The sequence below is a fragment of the Sardina pilchardus genome, chromosome 5, assembly GCF_963854185.1.
Source record: "Sardina pilchardus chromosome 5, fSarPil1.1, whole genome shotgun sequence".
Lineage (NCBI taxonomy): Eukaryota > Metazoa > Chordata > Actinopteri > Clupeiformes > Clupeidae > Sardina > Sardina pilchardus.
In genome coordinates, this window is record NC_084998.1 from 17,269,337 (window position 1) to 17,287,632 (window position 18,296).

The following is an 18,296-nucleotide window of genomic DNA, read 5'->3' on the forward strand; positions in this document are numbered from 1 at the left end:
ATCAAATAATCAAATCTATTATTTAAACGCCCTCATTCAAAATAAGCCCCCTCTTTTCACCCGCCTGCATTAGCTCTCAGAAGAGTGAACCTTGACCAAGAAGCACTAGCACGGGTGTCAGAGCGTAGATCCATGTTATGTGTGATGGACAGGCGCATGATTTTTATTTGACTTTCTTTAGGTCTTCTCTTCAATTACAGGTGTTGCTGCGCTGGACGCAATCCACTTTAAATTGTTTAATACAGGCTTCAGAAGAACTGCATTTCCTGAGCAAAGCCAGCGGAATGTAAAAGCTGATTACCAAACTACTTAAGCTCTCAGTGCTACTTACAGTTTTACAATAGTGTTGACATCACATTTCGTATTATCATTTTCTTTTCCCATTTCTGGCGTCAAACAACCAGGCTACAGAGGGGCAACCTATGTGCATAAAAGAGAGAGACAACTTCACGTCCGAGATATGTATTTGATATGTAGGGCCTACGTGACCTGTTCTTGATATGGAGCTCCAGTTGATGTAGGCTACATCCCAACAACATTTGTGTGAAGACATCTTCAAAGGTAAGATATATCTTACCAGATCACCAGGTTTTGATTGCAATTTAGCCACGCTCTCTGGCTTGGTGAGCGTGGTAAAGTTGGTTTTATATGGTGAGGGGAATCCTATAGCGAGGGTAGCTAATCCGTAGAAATAATCTGCTGAATGTAGACTTTGCGTCTTGTACGTAAAGTTTTGAAGTTAGCTCAAGTAGGCTATTTCCAGAGCGCTCTCTGAGCTCAGACTCGTGCGCTCCGAAACTATACCCTTATAATTTTAACAAATTACGCAAATTACGCAGTGAGAATAGGGTTTATTTGGGCCTCTGGAGGCAGAAACTCACACTTTATTTCAATCTGTTTCAGCCATCCATGTGCTAACTTCTACGAGATTGTTTTGAAGAACCAATCATTGCTGACTCAAATTAGGAATTCTGGCTTTAAGTGTGTTCATCAGAATCACAATCGGCTTTTTTGGCCAATGGTTTGTATGCGCAAACAAACAAGGGATTTGACTCCTGTTAATTTTTGCTCTCAAAGTACAACACTTAACAAAAACATAAAATTAATAAAAGAAAAAATACAGAACAGTAAGATACAATTAAGGGCAGTAGAATAAGGCTATACATGAGAAAAAAAACAGCATGCACAGTACATTTACAATAAATAGACACTATGGGTGGGAACGCAATTGTCCGGAGGGGGACTGCGGCAAGGAATGTCGGACTTCTTGTTGTCCCTGTCAGGTTGCCATGGTCGTGGACCCCTCAACAGGCACAAGCAAGATGCAATATACAATTGAAGATGGTGAGACTACTGCAATAGTGCAATGTCAGTAGAGTGCACTTAGGCTTAAATTATAAATATGGTTATGGTTATGGTTATGGTTATTTAGCAGACGCGTTTGTCCAAAGCGCATATATATAATATAGTGCAAGGCAGTTCAGTGCAATGAAAATGTATAGCAATAGGCCTTCTGTAACTAAGATTGAAGGGCACATGAGGTAGATGAGCAGGAAAGGGTGACTTTGACTATGAATGGTGTAAGGTTGGGTGCTAGCGTTCAATCAGCTGTTTAAATTCCATCAGTGAATTCAGAATTTGAATGCCTCAATCAAGTGAAGGGCTAACTATCATTTTCATCCAACTTGTGTCATATATATTTGTACAACAAACCATAGTGAAACGTCAAGTCAAGTCAAGTCAGTGTAGGCTATTTGTACAGCGCATTTCACATGCACAGAGTGCAACCCAAAGCGCTCCACACACAAGACAGTGACAGTGACTCACTGACACATAAGACAAAAGATGCCGGAGCGGCGTAGTCCCCAGAGTATCCGACATAAACAAACAAATTTACATAATAACAAATCATACACAAGATCAAAGACGCCAGTATGGAGCGGCGTATCGCCAGTGAGCCCGTAAAGAAAATTAATAATTTTAAAAGAATAAAGATCATGTTAAAATAGTCCAATTTCTAATCGGCTGAAAATGTCCAAGGGCATTGACGACATGCGTGAAATTGCGCACAGCTGTTGTCTTTACATTTGTAACGTTAATAAAGTTATTTTTCATTGTGAACATGTTTTCTCAGTTCTTGCTGCTCTGCTGTGTACTGTCGGACTAAAGACGTGACTGAGGCCAGACACTCGGTCCAAGCATGGCGTTCGGAGAGCTGCTAGAGCAGGTGGGCAGCACCGGCCGCTACCAGGTGATGCACGTTAGCCTCCTCTGCTTGCCCGTGCTGATGATGGCCAGCCACAACCTGCTGCAGAACTTTGTGGCCTCCGTGCCGCCACACCACTGCGCCACTCAGGCCAACCTGTCGCTTCACACGCTCACCAGGGAGCAGGTGCTGCGCGTCACCGTTCCCCTGGATGACATGGGCAAGCCAGCACGATGCCAGCGCTTTGCCACGCCTCAGTGGGGCCTCTTGAACGTGACGGATGAGGAGGCTGAGGAGGAAGTCGCCTATGCGGACACTCCTGACGTGGAGGTGCAAGAATGCCAGGATGGATGGCAATATAATTTTACAGAGAGAAGTTCTACTATTATTTCAGAGGTATCGTTATGGTCACAGTGATAAATTCATTTATTGTTTAGAGACTAAACGTTTGTTGAACACTTTCAGCTTTACCATGCAGGTGTTTTGCTTTGTATCTGTTTGAGCATACAGTACAAGAACTGAAGTTACTTAGGCCTACTTACTAACCTTGATGTGGTTTCTAAACTTGGCTTGTCTTTGTCTGCAGTGGAATCTGGTTTGTGATCAGCGCTCACTAAAACAGATGGGGCAGACCATTTACATGGGAGGAGTGCTCATCGGTGCTGTTATATTTGGGGGACTCTCAGACAAGTATGAGACTTCATCAGAATTTCATTACATTTTCAGATAGTAACTGTTTGAAAAGCATGTCATAATTTGAATGATTTGATAAATAATCTTTTTATTTATAAAATGAACTGTGCAAAAGTGTATCATGTTATATGTGATAACACGAAACTCATTTTATTCTCCCCATGACAGTAACAAAGCATAGCATATTGCTTATGATTCTTCTAAATTTCGATTTTGGACCACAGATTTGGAAGGCGTTACTTGCTGATATTCTCCAATCTCTTGATGGCAGTGTCAGGGACATGCACTGCCTTTGCTACATCCTTCTCCCTCTTCTGCCTCTTCCGTTTTGGCTGCGGAATGGCCCTCTCTGGACTTGTGCTCAACACCCTTTCTCTGAGTAAGTTTGGAGGGTATCAGATTTGTGCACTGGGATAATACAGTAGGTTGCTCCGTCAGAGTGATGAACTCTTGTGTTGAAATGATGGCAGTATACAGTCTGAGTCTACAGTCATTGGGGTGAAACCTTCAGAGAGAAAAACTGGCTGAGCTCCATAAAGTGCCTAAGTTCCGTCTCTTCCCGTGGACCACCCTAGTGCTGCATTCCATTTGCCTCACAAGTGGTAACTGGTAACTGGAAATTATGTCACATCCAGTTGACTGCAGTTGACTGCATTCCAGTTGAAAAAAGTTGCAAACACTAGATTGTTGATAATTTGAAGTTGATTGTGACAATTACCAGATAGCCTATAGCAATAAAAGCAATCCTAGTTGTTACTGGGAAGGACGACAGGGAATTAAACTTATGAATACAACTGGAACGCAACATAACTCCAGAAAGAAATTGTATGGTTGTCAATGGCAAAAGACTAATTATTTTCGACTCGAATTACACACATGATGTTTGGTCGTTTGATCAGATACATTTTCAAATGAAGAAAGTCACAGTTTGTGTCATAACTGTTGAACTGTTGACATTGCTTAAAGGTGCAGTCAGGGATTTTACACAATTTCAAGCCCGTAACATTTTTGTCACATTCAGCAATCATCTCTTCATAACCACTAGCTGCCCGTTCCGTGAGTAACCTATACACTGTAAAAAAAACAAAAAAAAGTAGGCAACCCAGGCTCCGAAAACTGGAAACAAATTGGGGGCAGCCTGTTAACCCAAACAAAAACAAGACCCTGCGTGGATTTGTTTTTTTTTTTTTTTTGCACAAATTTGTCTGCTAATAACTTTAAATATAAACATACACTCAAACAAATGCCATTTCCTGTGAAATCCCTGACTGCACCTGTAACATTGTTAAAGTAAGCAATTAATGACTACAAACCTAACGATTGCGCATATATGACATCAACTTTTACTCTCCACTGAAGCTAACGTTAGCCTTACTGGGATGTACAAGAATAGGAGCAACAGGTCTTACTCATTCTGTGGCTTTCCAGGCTGATGAAAAGACCAAGTGTCAGGATAAAACACTTCAGCTAATCTTAAGGTGTATTTGAAGTTTGGTTCAAAAATGCTATATCATATTCTTTTTTAAAAATAGTTTTCTAAGTAATTTCAGTGGAACTGTAATTGGGTTATTTTTTATTTTTTTTGTCCTTACTCAATCAAAACATAACTGCAATTTTTATTGATATTACTTAAATACACAATTAAATAATCACTTATTAATGTTTTCAAAAATGGAGATATAGCATGTTGTAACCAAATTCTTAATTTGTGCTTAAACCACTACTTGTGCTTACTGTGCTTAAACTACTCAGTAACCTAGCTGGTGGCAAGCTAGCATTACAGCTTTTCCTTTCTGTTGCATTACATTGGTGACACATATTGTTTGAGACAAGTGATGTAGTTCATGGAGTGGTTCCACACAAAATATTACTTTTGCAGGTTGTCATTAAACAATGTTTTCTTGATGTCCAAAATGATCTTTTATATTGACTGATTGTGTAGACTGGGAATACCCGAACCTTCTGCAAATTTGGGATATTCTCTGCAGGTCTGTCTGGCCAAGAGGCCATTGAAGCCCATTTCCAATGTCCCTAAAACACGGGCACGCGAATACAATGACTAATCTGGCATGAAAATGTATTTCTTTGGAACTGATTGAACAACTGCATTTAGCCTAAAACCTTTGTTTCACTACACTCCTGAAATGATTGGAGTTCAATGGACCAATTCAAGTTTAATTTCACTGCTAGTTACGCCCCTGCTTGAAGTCCTAAGTCTCTACTGAGAAAGATCTGGTGTCAACGAGGCTAGTAATTGTGCATATCATCATGTGCAATTCAAAGGGACAAAAAAAATATATTTGCATTTGTCATTGACAGCTAGTCATGTTTTTTTCCGAAGTAAGGTCCCATGAACCGGAAGCGAAACGGCAGAACTGAAGTGCCCCTATTAAAATCACTTATGTCCAAACCCAACTGTCTTTCCCTGTCTGTCATCTGTCAATCAAGTTGTGGAGTGGATCCCAACACGAGTGCGGACGGTCGTGGGCACAGGGACGGGTTACAGTTACACCTTCGGGCAGCTGGTGCTGGCACTAATGGCATATTATATCCGCGACTGGCGCTGGCTCACTTTGGCTGTGTCGATACCATTTTACTTCGTCTTCATTTACTCCTGGTAAGACCAAATCCATACCATTTTTTTTCTGAAATCGGAGACGTTTGGAATGTCTGTGCAAAGTGTGCATCGGCCAAAAGATAACAAAATGGTCTGAAGATTGTGGAAGATTTGGTTTGTCTTTTCTGTAGGTGGTTTTTGGAGTCTGCCAGGTGGCTCGTTTTAAATGGGAATTCCGAACAAGCAGTGAAAAACCTCCAAGTTGTTGGTCGAATCAATGGTCGCCGTGCAGAGGGAGAAAAAATTACTCTTGAGGTACATCAGCGCCACTGTCACAGGTCTTTGATGCAACAGTCCATGTATGTACTGTATCTGTTGCTAATGGTTTTATGGGCCTGATGCAGACTGGAATCCATGTTTTTATAAGCCACTCATACATTTGCGTCCAATAATAGTGTCATGAAGAGAGCCCTACTAAAGGTTATGTATGTGTCACCAGGTCCTCCAGGAGTCCATGAAAAAAGAGATGTCATGTGTCGGACAATCATATTCGGCTCTGGACTTGGTCCGGACTCCTGTGATGAGGACCATCACTGTCTGCCTCAGTGCCGTCTGGTTTGTGCACACTCACTACTTACATTGCTTACAGCACATGGTTACCCACTGAGCAAAAACTGGTCCAAAGTATGTCCAGAAGACGTGGTCGCCGAACTCCAGAAGACGTCTTCAGTATAGCCAGAATGAAAGTTTTTAAGACGTAATTCCTGGACGTTGAATAGATGTGTTGTTCTGGGTGTGATATAGGCGTCGCTTGAAGACGTCTGAAAGACTTAATTAGACATCCAGAAGACGTCCTCAGAGTAGCCAGAATGGCAGAACGTCTATTTGCAACTAATTTTGGCTGTCTATAGACGTCCCGAATGGGGCCAGGCTGGACTTGTCCCAATGTCATTTATTAACTGATTCTGGCTGTCAAATAGACGTTCAGATTATGACCTCGCAGAATGATTATTTGCAATAATGTTGGTTGTCTATAGACGTCCTGAACCGGGTCAGGCTGGACTATTGTCCCAGTGTCATTTATCAACTAATTTTGACTGTAAAATAGACGTCCAGATCACAGCCTGGACAGACCACTGTTTTTTGGACGTCCATAGATGTTGCTTGCTCAGTGGGTAACATGGAGTCTTAACCCCTGACAATAACAAACTTGGTCATATACAGTATGTTGTCTTTGTCTTAATAAAAATCTTGAAGTCTCTTGCCTATGTGGCAGATTATTTGCAAGATTATAGATTTAATTCATTATTTTAAAAAGAGAGCTCTTACGACTTAAAAAATGACCCCCTTCTTCAAAGGTTCTCCACAAGCTTTGCCTACTATGGACTTTCCATGGACCTGCAGAAATTTGGAGTGGACATTTACCTGATTCAGGTCATCTTCGGAGCTGTGGACATCCCTGCAAAAGTAATCGTCACAGTGGCCATGAGTGTAGTTGGTCGCCGACCCTCCCAGTGTGCAGCACTTATCTTGGCTGGCATTGCCATTCTTGCCAACCTGTTGGTGCCCTATGGTACAACTTCCTTTGTTTACATTGACCTTTATAAATACACAACGCTTGGTGATGGAATTAGCACTGGAGTGTGTTTAATGTGGCCTATGTTATTCAATACGTTTCATTCCGGATGCACAGAGAAACAGACGATGCGCACTACTCTGGCTGTGTTGGGGAAAGGCTGTCTGGCAGCTTCATTCAACTGCTGCTATCTCTACTCTCCAGAACTATACCCTACAGTCATTAGGTAGAGCATACACAATGTTCTTTGTGACTGTAATCACAACATGCGCATCTATTAGCATCAATGTCAATTTACTGTATGTCATCAACTTCATTTGATATATTACTATTTTAAATTGTGATTGTCATATTTAGATTTACATTTTGTTTCATTCCTTAAAATACCTCAGTAGGCTACATCATTTCTAATATGGTTATATGACTTCCATAAAATGCACACATCCGTATGCATAAAGAGCTTGCTGACTCATGCATATTAAGTGATGAGGTATTATTTGTTTCCTCACAGGCAGAATGGCATGGGCTTTGCTTCCATGACAGCACGATTAGGAGCTATGGTGGCCCCTATGGTCCAGTTATTAGGGGAAATTTTTCCTTGGCTACCCGGGCTAATTTATGGGGGAGTTCCTATCCTAAGTGGCTTTTTTGCCATCTTTCTGCCTGAAACTCTGGCCTCCCCTTTACCAGATACAATTCAAGATGTGGAGGAAAGGTGAGAGAAAGTGCTCCACATTTTGATAGAGATAAATAGATCTCTCCATGTAAAATGTGGTTATTTTGGAATGACTGTTTTGAGCATTTTTTCCCTTTGTCTCCAGTCTCCTCATATGCGAAGCTACATTAAGATTATTGCAAAGTGTGCTTTTATTAACGTTTTATAACTATTTCCTTTTTTTTAGGGGTTACAGGAAAAACACCAAAGACTCTTCTAAAAAGGAGGAACCAACTACAGAAAACAATGCAACCACACCTCTGAAGGATGGTGCCTGAACTTTTGCACCTGCTGTCAGGTGAAAACCTCTATCTCCAACTCCAAATAATTATCAGGAAATTGAGAAAAAAGCCTTGTTTAAAAAAAAAAAAAAAGAATCCAACAGTGTGCCAAAACAAAAGAGAGAGAGATACAAGGTTTCCACCCGACAGCAGTGTTTGGGTGTTTTTGCCATCAGTTTCACTGCTATGTGGAATCTGTGTGAGAAAACAATTATGAATTGTTGATATTTTGTTATTCCATATATTATAATTGTTATTTGTATTTAGGCTATACACTACTGTACCAAATGCCTTATTCAAAAGATGTATATACTGAATGATTTATACCTCACTGACAAGTTATTATTATGTTAAATCCTTTTTGTTTTGAATCATTTTTCATATACTTCATTTGTAACATTAATCAAATTATTATCTCTCTCTCTCTCTCTCTCTCTCTCTCTCTCACACACACACACACACACAAATATTTTGTGTAGCATACAATTATTATTAATATACTAGGATATGTAAAAAACCCAATAATCAAAAACGGAGTGTGACAACGGAAAAGGGTCTCTTAGCTATTTTGAGTAGATGACTAGGCCTAATATTAAACAGAAATAATAATTAAAATGTTTTTTTAACAGTGATTTACTGTTGTCTTGTATCCAGTGGATCGAATATATCACATTTACTATTGTTCCCAAAAACAGGGCTAACGTATTCTGTATCAAAATAAACAGGCAATCAAACAGTAAAAAGAAATGTTACTGTAAAAATAGCAAACATATGAGACGCCTGTTGACACTGATTGAGAAAAATGGCCTGGGTGGCTACCAGAAAAACAAAGTGTGGGAATGAGATGACTCAAGTTAATAAGGTGTGGGGGAGTGACAGCAGTAACTAAACTGTGGCCATGTGCGGTTGGTTGACCAGTGTGTGATTCTAACGGTTTATGGAAACTGTTGTTTACAGACACAGGTGAGTTCCATACGTGTGGACAGATGAAAGCAAAGGTCTCCCAGGATGAAGACCTCCAGGGCCCCCCTCAACCCCTGAAAGCTCCAACCACCCTGCTACATGACTACTATTAGGCTAATCAACATGGTTCAATAAGTTATATTTGAGTTTACAACAAAATAAAAAGTATCACCCGTAGCCCAGCTCACACTCAAGCAGATTTGTTTTAATAGCCTCTCCAGACCAAAGAGCCCCCACTCCTTGTATAATTGGGCCCTCAAGCAGTCAGGGGCAGTGTCAGCACAAGAAGGTTCAGCTCTTACAGACTAGTGTTATTACAGACCTTATCTGTGACCATGGTTATCTCTTACCTTGATTACTGTAACGCCCGCCTCACAGGCCTGCCAGCTTTCGCGATGAAACTGCTACAGATGATCCAGAATGTGTGGTTTTCAATCAGTCAAAAAGGGCACTCGTCTCCCCACTGTTCATTGTGCTCCTTAATTTAATTCAAATTCAAGCCACAAATTTGCTTGCCTACAGTTCAGGCTAGGTCTGCTGCTCCCATTTCATGCTTATGACTTATCCCTCCTCGACAGCTCAGTTTTTCTCAGTCTCTTTGGTGTATTTCTCAGATCAAAATTGAAATTATCAAAACTACCAGTTCAATCTTCACATCATTGTGTCACTTGTGCACATCAAAAAGCAGTTTCTCATTTCTTTGAAGAAGTTGCAAATGTTTTGGTACATCCATGCAAATTATTATGTAGGCTACAATTCTCTGCTGAGTAGTCTCAACCTCCACAACATTTAGCCATTAGTTATAGCATATAAGTCTATACATGCAAAGTGGTTGATCAATTTGTCAAATGAGAATTTGTGGCCCAAAAGACAGGAACGCCAGGAGGTGTAGGAAGACCGCACTGTAATTCCTATAGCACTGTAGGCTATAGTTTTCCTTGCGGAGATTGTCTTATGGTCACATTTATTTTCTTTTTTTTTTTTTTTTTTTTTTTATCTTTGTACTATGCAGTGCAGTCTTTTCCTTTCTGTATCACAATGGCTTGGTCTGTCAACAAATTACAGTAAAAACACTAAGGTGTAAACCTACAATTTACAAAAAAAATTAATCACAATTTTAGCCATAGTTTCTATCAGAACATCCTTCCATACTGACGACTCACTAAGCAATTTGACTTAGGCTATAGGCGGACTTGACATTCTGATGGCACTGCATGTCCATTGCCTCATATGTTTTTCTCTTCAAAAGAGAGGAATTTTGAAGAAACTGGCAGGTAATCCATTGTGTTTTGCTATGTGTACAAATTGTTTTGAGAAATGCACTTTGGTGTTTCGCAAATCTCAAGGATCAATCGAGAAATGTAGGCTAACCGCTAGCCTACCAAAACGGCTGAGAAAAAGGCTAAGCATTTTCCATAGACAGTAAAAGGTAGCCTATTAGGCTATGCTTACCGCGAGTTCTGCCCTTTTCTTCTCATTGGATAACACTGAGAGAATAAATAAATAAAAAAATAATAAATAAAGAATAATAAATAAAACTGTCATAATGAAAACATGATCAAAGCCATTTGACTAGGCTACTGTCGGTTTCATTAGGCCTTTGAGGAATGGGCTCATTTTGAGCAAGTGACATGCTTTTGCAGGTTATTTATTCTAGCCTGGGAGGTTTTGCAGTGTGCTCTAATTGTTTTGAGAAATGCTTTAGCTGCTGTGCAAATGATAACTGTGATACGAGAAAAGCACCAAAGTGACTAATATAATAAAAACTGGCAAACACGGCTGCTTTTTTGTAGGCGAACTCTAGGTCCATATCAAACTCCAACACCCACAATCCTGTCCTTACCCAGAATGCAGCAGAGCTTGCCCTTGTCACGTAAGTGTATCGACCATTCTTCCCGTGATTCTTCCATAACAGAACTTGCTTACCAGCAACATGTCGGGGATTTTCAGAGCACTTTCTGCGGTGCGCTCCGCACCTGTGGTGCGCAGTGTAACCATGTCTCAGCGCGCCAATCTTGCCAACAGGGCAGCAAAAGACCCTCTTGGTCCAGCGGTATGTATACTGTGCGAAATAATGTGTTTAAGTTACGTAGCAGTAGCGGTAGCGGCAGCGACCTGGGCTCCGGTTGTAATAGCATGCTAATGTAACCTTAACTACGGCGTTAGCAGCACCGTCTACGTAACGTTAACGTTATAACAGTAATCAATATCAACGTCGCACTGGCAGTCTTTTTTGATACCTGCATTTCTGGTGCACAATTGAATTACAATAATGTGTCGATCACGGTATATGAATTAGCCACGGTTATTTAGCGATATGAAAGTTAGCTACCTGACATCGCTAGCAAAGATGCGAGTACTGATGCTAGTGGGAAATAAAGGTCATTGACTGTGTAGCGATAGTATCAACACAGACCATACATTATCTTAAGTAGCAAGTGGAAAAACCCTGCTTTCAACTCAAGAAGGGAAACCGTGTCTATTTTCAGTTCGGTTAACGAGATTGTTCTTGAATGATTGTACATGGGTGGTGTGTTTCCTGGGTGGGAAGCTAACGTTAAGCTAGTTCAGAGAAGTTAGCTTGCACGATTATTCACGATTACTTATCACGTCAGCTCTTTAAGTTCTCACTCGTGCCTAACGTTACATCAGGAACATATGTGGGGATCATCACTCAAGTTCTGTAGTGGACTTCGGAGTACGCCCTAAGTAGCCTAATAGATGTTTTTAAAATGATACGAGCACATTAAGGTGACTTAACGTTCACTTATTTCAGATAAGTGGACGTTAGTCATGTGAAGATGTTAAAGGTGTTGTTCGAGAAGTTCTTTCTAATTGTGACCTTCCAAGACAGTCACGAAGATGGAGCGCACAACCATTTATGGTCTCACATGGCTACTACTTACTTGAGTAAGGCTACTGTTGGCCACCTTGAGCATCTGTAGTCAATGCTACTAACAAATTGATGTATTTGGTTTGAGTGATAGAGAGAGTGGTGCCAGCCATTGTCATACCAGTAGAAATGATAAGTTGGCTCATAGACTCATCATCAAAATGTGCTTGTGTTCTTGTGCAGGAGACTGCGATTGGCCTCACAATGTTCTCACTGGCAATCCTGGGCCCGGCAGGCTGGATCTTGGCCAACCTGGACAGTTACAAGAAGAAGGATGATTGATTGGAAGAGTCCGGGCTGATACACAGATGTTCTTCTGATTCGATTTCTTTACAACCCAACATGGGACCATCAACTCACTCACCTCCGATGTCAATGTGGATCAAATTTGGACTTTATCTACCTCCACCTCTAGCAGTTTACGTTCCTCTCACTCCAGTCTTCAAAACAGTCAAAAATTCCAACTACTTGAGCTTGGTTTTATCTGCTTTTACTCCCTTTGTGGAGCCTGTTACAGTAACAATAAAGCTGTATTTAAATATTTGAACAGTTGTTGGGTTGTCAGTCAAAGAAAAAAAAAAGGCTAAGGTGTGTCGTAGGCTCGGTGTTTGTATTTATTCACAACCATTTCAAACATCAAGCAATGGTTATATATAGGGATAATGTGGAGTGTTCTTTGGACAAATTTGCTTGATTATCATTTTTAGTTTATCAAACTGAGATGAGATGAGATTTCAGAGCCTGACTTGAGTTGAATTACAGTTTGTCATTGGATAAAAAAAAAATAAAAAAAAAAGAAAGATTGTAATAGATACAGTATGTAATAATGTGTTGTGTTATAATAACGCACTATGGTAAACTAGTCCAAATAGAAAGATCATAGCTGTTTGTGAATCCATAATTATGGTTTTAGCAGTAAATGTTAGTCTGGTTTTCACCATACTAAGTAAATGTAAGATCAGTAGTCTGATCAGCTCCAAATGTCCAAAAGTGTGTCACAAATACAACATAAATAAGTAACATGCCTGTAAAGAAAGGTCACTCAGCAGTGGTAGAGTGCTATCCTTGATATGCCATCCATTTCAGTTTTAATTTATTCCAGCTCAATTTTCTTAAAGTTGCTGTTTGTGCTGTACATACCTAATTTGTTGGTTCATTCATAGTTCTGAAGAAGACTGTGCCTGTCCACAGTACAGTAGGCTGGGTGAACCCTGCCTGAACTTCCGGGGAATTGAGCTTATAGTGAAAACCAGACAATAGGTGCCTCTCATGCAGCGTTTATACGTCCTCCCTCGCTCCTCGGTCCTCGATCCTCACTGATCTACATAAAGAATGATGGGGCGGCAACAATGGGATAGTCTATCCCTTCTTCCATCTTTCTTTATGTAGATCAGTGAGGATCGAGGCCCGAGGAGCTAAGGAGGACGTATAAACGCTGCATGAGAGGCACCCTATGTCCACAGCACACTGTCCACACATTTCTTCAAGAGCACACTAGGGAATTTTATTATTATTTTTGTTAAATCATAATTGAGGTGAGGAATGTGAAAATGTGAATAGGGCCCCCTGGATATGTACTACTAACACTCAACAGGGGGGGGAGCCCAAGTGCAATGAGTCACTAAACTTGATCCTCAATTTAAAATAACAAAAATATGTTATAAATTGTATTTAGATAGAAACTTTAATAATTCCAAAGGGACATTCAAACTTCTGTTTTTTTTTTGTGACCTGTTTTCTTCAGTGTGCACCAGTGACAATAGCAGGCCTCAACTTAGTTTGATGAAGCAAGACTTGGTTCTGTCTATTCAATTGTCTTGCTGCATGGATGAACTCCTGGTCACAAGGTAACAATTAGTTTGCCTTCATAGATATTTTTTGTAGTCAAATTACTATTCCCACTCATATCATTGTTTATCATTTCTCAGTCTCTCTTGTAAAAACAAACAAACAAAATTTTTTCCATCACTCTTGGTCTCTCATTTTTTTTACTGTGAGCTGAGAGTACCCTGATGCCAAAAGAGAGTGGGTTTTTAACTCTATCCTAATATAAAGTCTTAAAATGTCACACACTCAACTGTATTTGTAATGGCACTGCATGACATACTACATACTGAGGCAAGGCATAGTTTCATCGAATGATTTTACAGAAAAAGATAAAAATGGGTTTGTTTGTCCCACGTCTGTTTGGTCAAAACCCAGGTGTCAGCTTAGCAGTGGTTACGCACACACTTTTTAAAGCTCCACTGTTTCGTAGACGCAACATGTACACTTGTGGTGTTAGTTCACTGTTTCATTGAGTTGAGTTTAATTGGGCTCCAATCAAATAGTTTTTAGCCTTTTAACTAAGCAGCAAGGTTTCCCAGTGACTACCTGCAGTTAGTCTCTGTTGGCAAAAGCAAGATATTCAGCCACTCTTCATGTGAAAATGGTGGGTGTGAAAGTACATTAGGTTTTTATTGGCTTGACTCTCAAGTACTTTACACATATGATTTATTTCCTGTAGAAAATAATGAGATTTCACATTGTTTAAACAATTTTAAAAGTTATATCTTTAGCATTTTATTTATAGTCCACCTGTGTGAACATAACCTCATCTGTAAAACTTGCAAAACAGCGCACCGCCTCAGATGTTAGTGATGGCCCTTATACAAGTGAAACATTTCTGTCTCCCGAGGCATCTTGGTACAATTTATCATGGCTCCCCATTCAGACACACCTGAACGCTGCAATTTGAAACATAAAAAGACTGAGAAAACATATGGGATTTAACTGAGACTAGAGTAGCATGGTAAGGCTGAAGAGTCTCACTACAGGGACACTTGTTGAGATGGTGATTTGACAAACAGACAGAAATGGAAAATACATTTAGCCACGGTATTTTCTTAAGCAAAGAATGCTTCGTACTGCATGTAACCTCTCTGTAAAGACAGTAGCAGGCAAAGTTTTTTTTTTCTATACATTTGAGATAAACTAGATCCCATTTATAGTCTATGGGACTATTTAGAAGTGTTAATAACATTCAAGTTACAACAGTATGAAGTATTTAGATATCAGAAGAACAGGCAATTGAGGTTATTAAGCAAATAGGATAAAAGTGAAGTGCAAAGTGCGAAATATGCAGCATTAAGGAAAAACCCCACTTGTTAGGACATTTAGTCACTTATTACATGACAAGGCGATCAGTCATACATTCCATTTACAGTCATTTAGTGTCTAACATGGTGGCAACTAGGTTGGTAAGGACTGTTTGTAGAAATCTTAAGGATCAACTTATCTCTATATGAAACTAAAATAATATAGTCACTAACTTAATAGCTTGAGCAAGATCCTAAGCTTGCCTGTGCAAAACATACTGTGGGCCAGCTAAGTCCTCCCACAACTTTGATTCATGCACGAGACACTTAAGACTTGCTCAGTGAGTGACTTTGCATTTTCCCATCATTAAAATGATGCTGTCATGAAGTGATGACTGGGAGTGATTGTGTATTGTCTTTTGGCAGGCAAACGTAACACCACTTTTGCCAACCAACACAAACTCTATGCCAGAGCAAACTCTTTCCACCATTATGCAGCTAAAATTTAGCATTGGCCAATTACATAATGAACGTTGTTGTGTGTGAGTTTTGAGTTCCCAATCCTTGCTCACAGTTTGAACTACAGACAACTGAACACAGAACCAAGATTTTCAGTTCTGTAACTTTAATCCATGTCACCTGAGCAGGTGGTCATTTAATGTCTGTTTGTGTTTTGGTCTCAACAGGTTTCAAAACGTGTTAAGAGCTAGAGAGAAGTTTCTCTGTTTTTCAAAAGTTACATTTGGTCCGGGCTGTCTGTTGATTAATTGTGGAACTTCTTTTTTAACTGAACTGTTTTGATAACCTGTGGGTGGCTATATATCTCATCTGAACCCTTCCAAAAACATGAGATATTGATTAGGAAAACACTACAATGTACAATCAACACTGCATTGTCTAATGGCAAGAGTCAAGAAATGTTTGATGCAGGGTCAGCCCATTTCAATTATATATACAAGGCACAATGTTACCTACACTGTTAAAAATTGATGTAAATATATGACACATTTTTATATGCTACAGTTTCTCCTCACACAGTCATTAATGCAACAGGAAATGGTTACCAATAGAAATACATGATTGGTTGGAAAAATTTAGCTATGTGGAAATGTAGTTTAATGTAGTTTAATGTGTGCTTCTTCCGAAGGATTTGTTTGAACTCATAACATTGCCATCTAGTGGCACATACACGTACCTTCACATAACTTTCAAAACACTGCCTCTTCTCTTTTATCTGTGCCTCCCTGACAAGAACAGATGACCACAGGGCAAAACTCTCTTCTTACACAATGTGCACATCATGGTTAGGTGTGACAGGCTGCCTCATAGTTTTGACAGCCCAGATCAGTGACAGACTTTTTTTTTGCACGCACACACTTGCTCGCCACGCCAGGCTGCCTGGAGAGCCCCAGCGCACATTCATCACCAGCAGCCAGAGAGTGATTACGCCTCCCCCGCCAGGCCGCCACTGTAACATGCATCACGCGCCGATGTGCAGCGCTGATCAAGCGGTGCCGTCCTCTGGAAGAGCAGGACCGAGCAGGACTGAGCAAGCACGCATGGGACGGGCCTTATCTGGTTGTAAGGTCAATAGCAGACATGACAGCTCCAAACGCTACCCATCCGGACTAACACGCCCCACACACACACACACACACACACACACACACAAAGACACGGACAAATACGGAGGTGTTCCCGCGGATGTGTGCTGTCGCTGTCCGGTGTGTGGTAAATGTCTCCGTGAGGAATAGTTTTTGGGGTGGGAGATGAGGGAGATGATGGGGCCGGCCTCCTGCCTCAGAGCACAGTCTCACATTGTTACACCACAGAGTGCTGGGCCTGTCAGACACCGCTCTGGCCATAAGTCATCCCTCTACCCGTGTGGTGAGGTGCTTCTAATGAGGGTGTGCAGGTCAATCACGAGATGTTGTGTCTGTGCTTTTAGTTGTAACAGCAGCGTGCTTGGTTACAGCATACTGTTGTTGTGTGCATCACTCAAGTGCATGGCTGTTAGCCGTCTCTCGTCTCACGGTCACACCTGGTTTGCACAGTGCTATGCAGGCCAAGCCAGGGGGGAAAAAACTGTTCACTTTGAAACACTTCACACTCTGGTTATTTCAACACAAGCAACCCATGAGATTCATACCCTCTATGGTATAAAATATATTGTGAAGCAACAAGTCTAAATTAACAAAAGGTATTGGGAATCAGCTTGCAGAGTCCAGGTGTGAGCTTAGAATGGGTGCGGTGTTTGATGATGATCCTAGCAAATCTGGCCTCATTATATGCGTTACAAGCAGTTTTATTGAGATGATCTAGAAAGTAAACAAACTAGATTTGCCTGGACAATTGCTCTCTAGTGCGTGTGTGTGTGTGGGTTCCCTCCCTTCTGCGAGCAGTCAGCGGTCTGAATGCGGCGAACAAGCACATGCACGCAGAGCGTACTGTCTATGAAAGTACATTTTAGTTTAGTGTCTGCTTTTGCACCTCACGTAAAGCTGTATTTCAGCTGGAGGAGTGGAGCACACAGCTGTGTAGCCTGGTGCCTGTCTTCAGGGTGTTGATTTACTATTGGTAGATAGCCCAATCCATATGAGCTGAAGGCGCATGCCGAATAGGTTCTAGGGCCTTGCTCAACACGCTGTGTTTTAGTTTAGTTAAGCATAACACGCGAGCACGGAATGAGTGCTTATCCTCACAGGACGGAGCTGCCTTTTCGCAGAGGAATTGATTTGGCATAGTTCTCCTCGTGTCATGCGGTTCACAACAGTTGGATGTGTTTATATTTATGAGTCGTGCAAATGTCAGAAATCCTCGGTTTGTGTGTTTGTGCTGTGTAAAGAAATCGGGACCGACCTACAGAGGCCCCATAAAACAAATCAAACAGCCTGTGCGTGTTCTACCCCCCTTCCATCATTTTCTGCAGATTGTTCAAACTTTGGACAGCACAAAAATATTTGCTACAATGTTGCACCCATGACTGGAGAAAGACAGATACATTATAGATCTTATGACAGGCTTGGCCTCAGGCAAAGTGTCGTAGCGTGCAAGCGTTTTGAGTGTGAGTTTGATTTTTCTGCTTTTAAGGAATGTTTTTCTCTTTTTTTCTTCATTTTCCCACATCAACAAAACAGTAACCAGCCCAAAGTCAGCAGTGAGAGTTTGCGTGACCTTGCAACAAAGCGTGAATCAGATGTCCAAATTGATGTGAATTGATGAATTCCAACTGAAATGCTGCCTGTGAGGGTCCTCAGGAGGGTAACCAATCTCACCGCCTTTCAGGAAGGAGAACAAGGGCTGTCTTCCCTTTTCACGCTCAACTAGCCGTTCAA

The 18,296-nt window shown here is 40.8% G+C and overlaps 2 protein-coding genes across 3 annotated transcripts; both read left to right on the plus strand.

The window, feature by feature from the left end:
• slc22a6l (solute carrier family 22 member 6, like) lies at positions 1 to 8,660 on the plus strand. Of its 2 annotated transcripts, none has more exons than XM_062535631.1 (12): positions 1 to 561; positions 904 to 1,021; positions 2,135 to 2,602; positions 2,793 to 2,896; positions 3,124 to 3,278; positions 5,348 to 5,516; positions 5,648 to 5,771; positions 5,956 to 6,071; positions 6,815 to 7,029; positions 7,150 to 7,258; positions 7,544 to 7,747; positions 7,935 to 8,660. In XM_062535631.1, the coding sequence occupies exons 3-12, from the start codon at positions 2,201 to 2,203 to the stop codon at positions 8,023 to 8,025; spliced, it is 1,689 nt and encodes a 562-aa protein (XP_062391615.1). In that variant the 5' UTR covers positions 1 to 561; positions 904 to 1,021; positions 2,135 to 2,200; the 3' UTR covers positions 8,026 to 8,660. The 2 variants fall into 2 exon arrangements, with proteins under 2 accessions (XP_062391615.1, XP_062391614.1); XM_062535630.1 differs by lacking the exon at positions 904 to 1,021 and having other exon boundaries at positions 1 to 286; positions 405 to 561.
• A 2,221-nt stretch (positions 8,661 to 10,881) lies between these two features.
• On the plus strand, positions 10,882 to 12,431 carry LOC134079541 (cytochrome c oxidase subunit 8B, mitochondrial). Its single transcript, XM_062535632.1, has 2 exons — positions 10,882 to 11,044; positions 12,068 to 12,431. The coding sequence occupies exons 1-2, from the start codon at positions 10,925 to 10,927 to the stop codon at positions 12,164 to 12,166; spliced, it is 219 nt and encodes a 72-aa protein (XP_062391616.1). The 5' UTR covers positions 10,882 to 10,924; the 3' UTR covers positions 12,167 to 12,431.
• Positions 12,432 to 18,296: the final 5,865 nt, after the last annotated feature.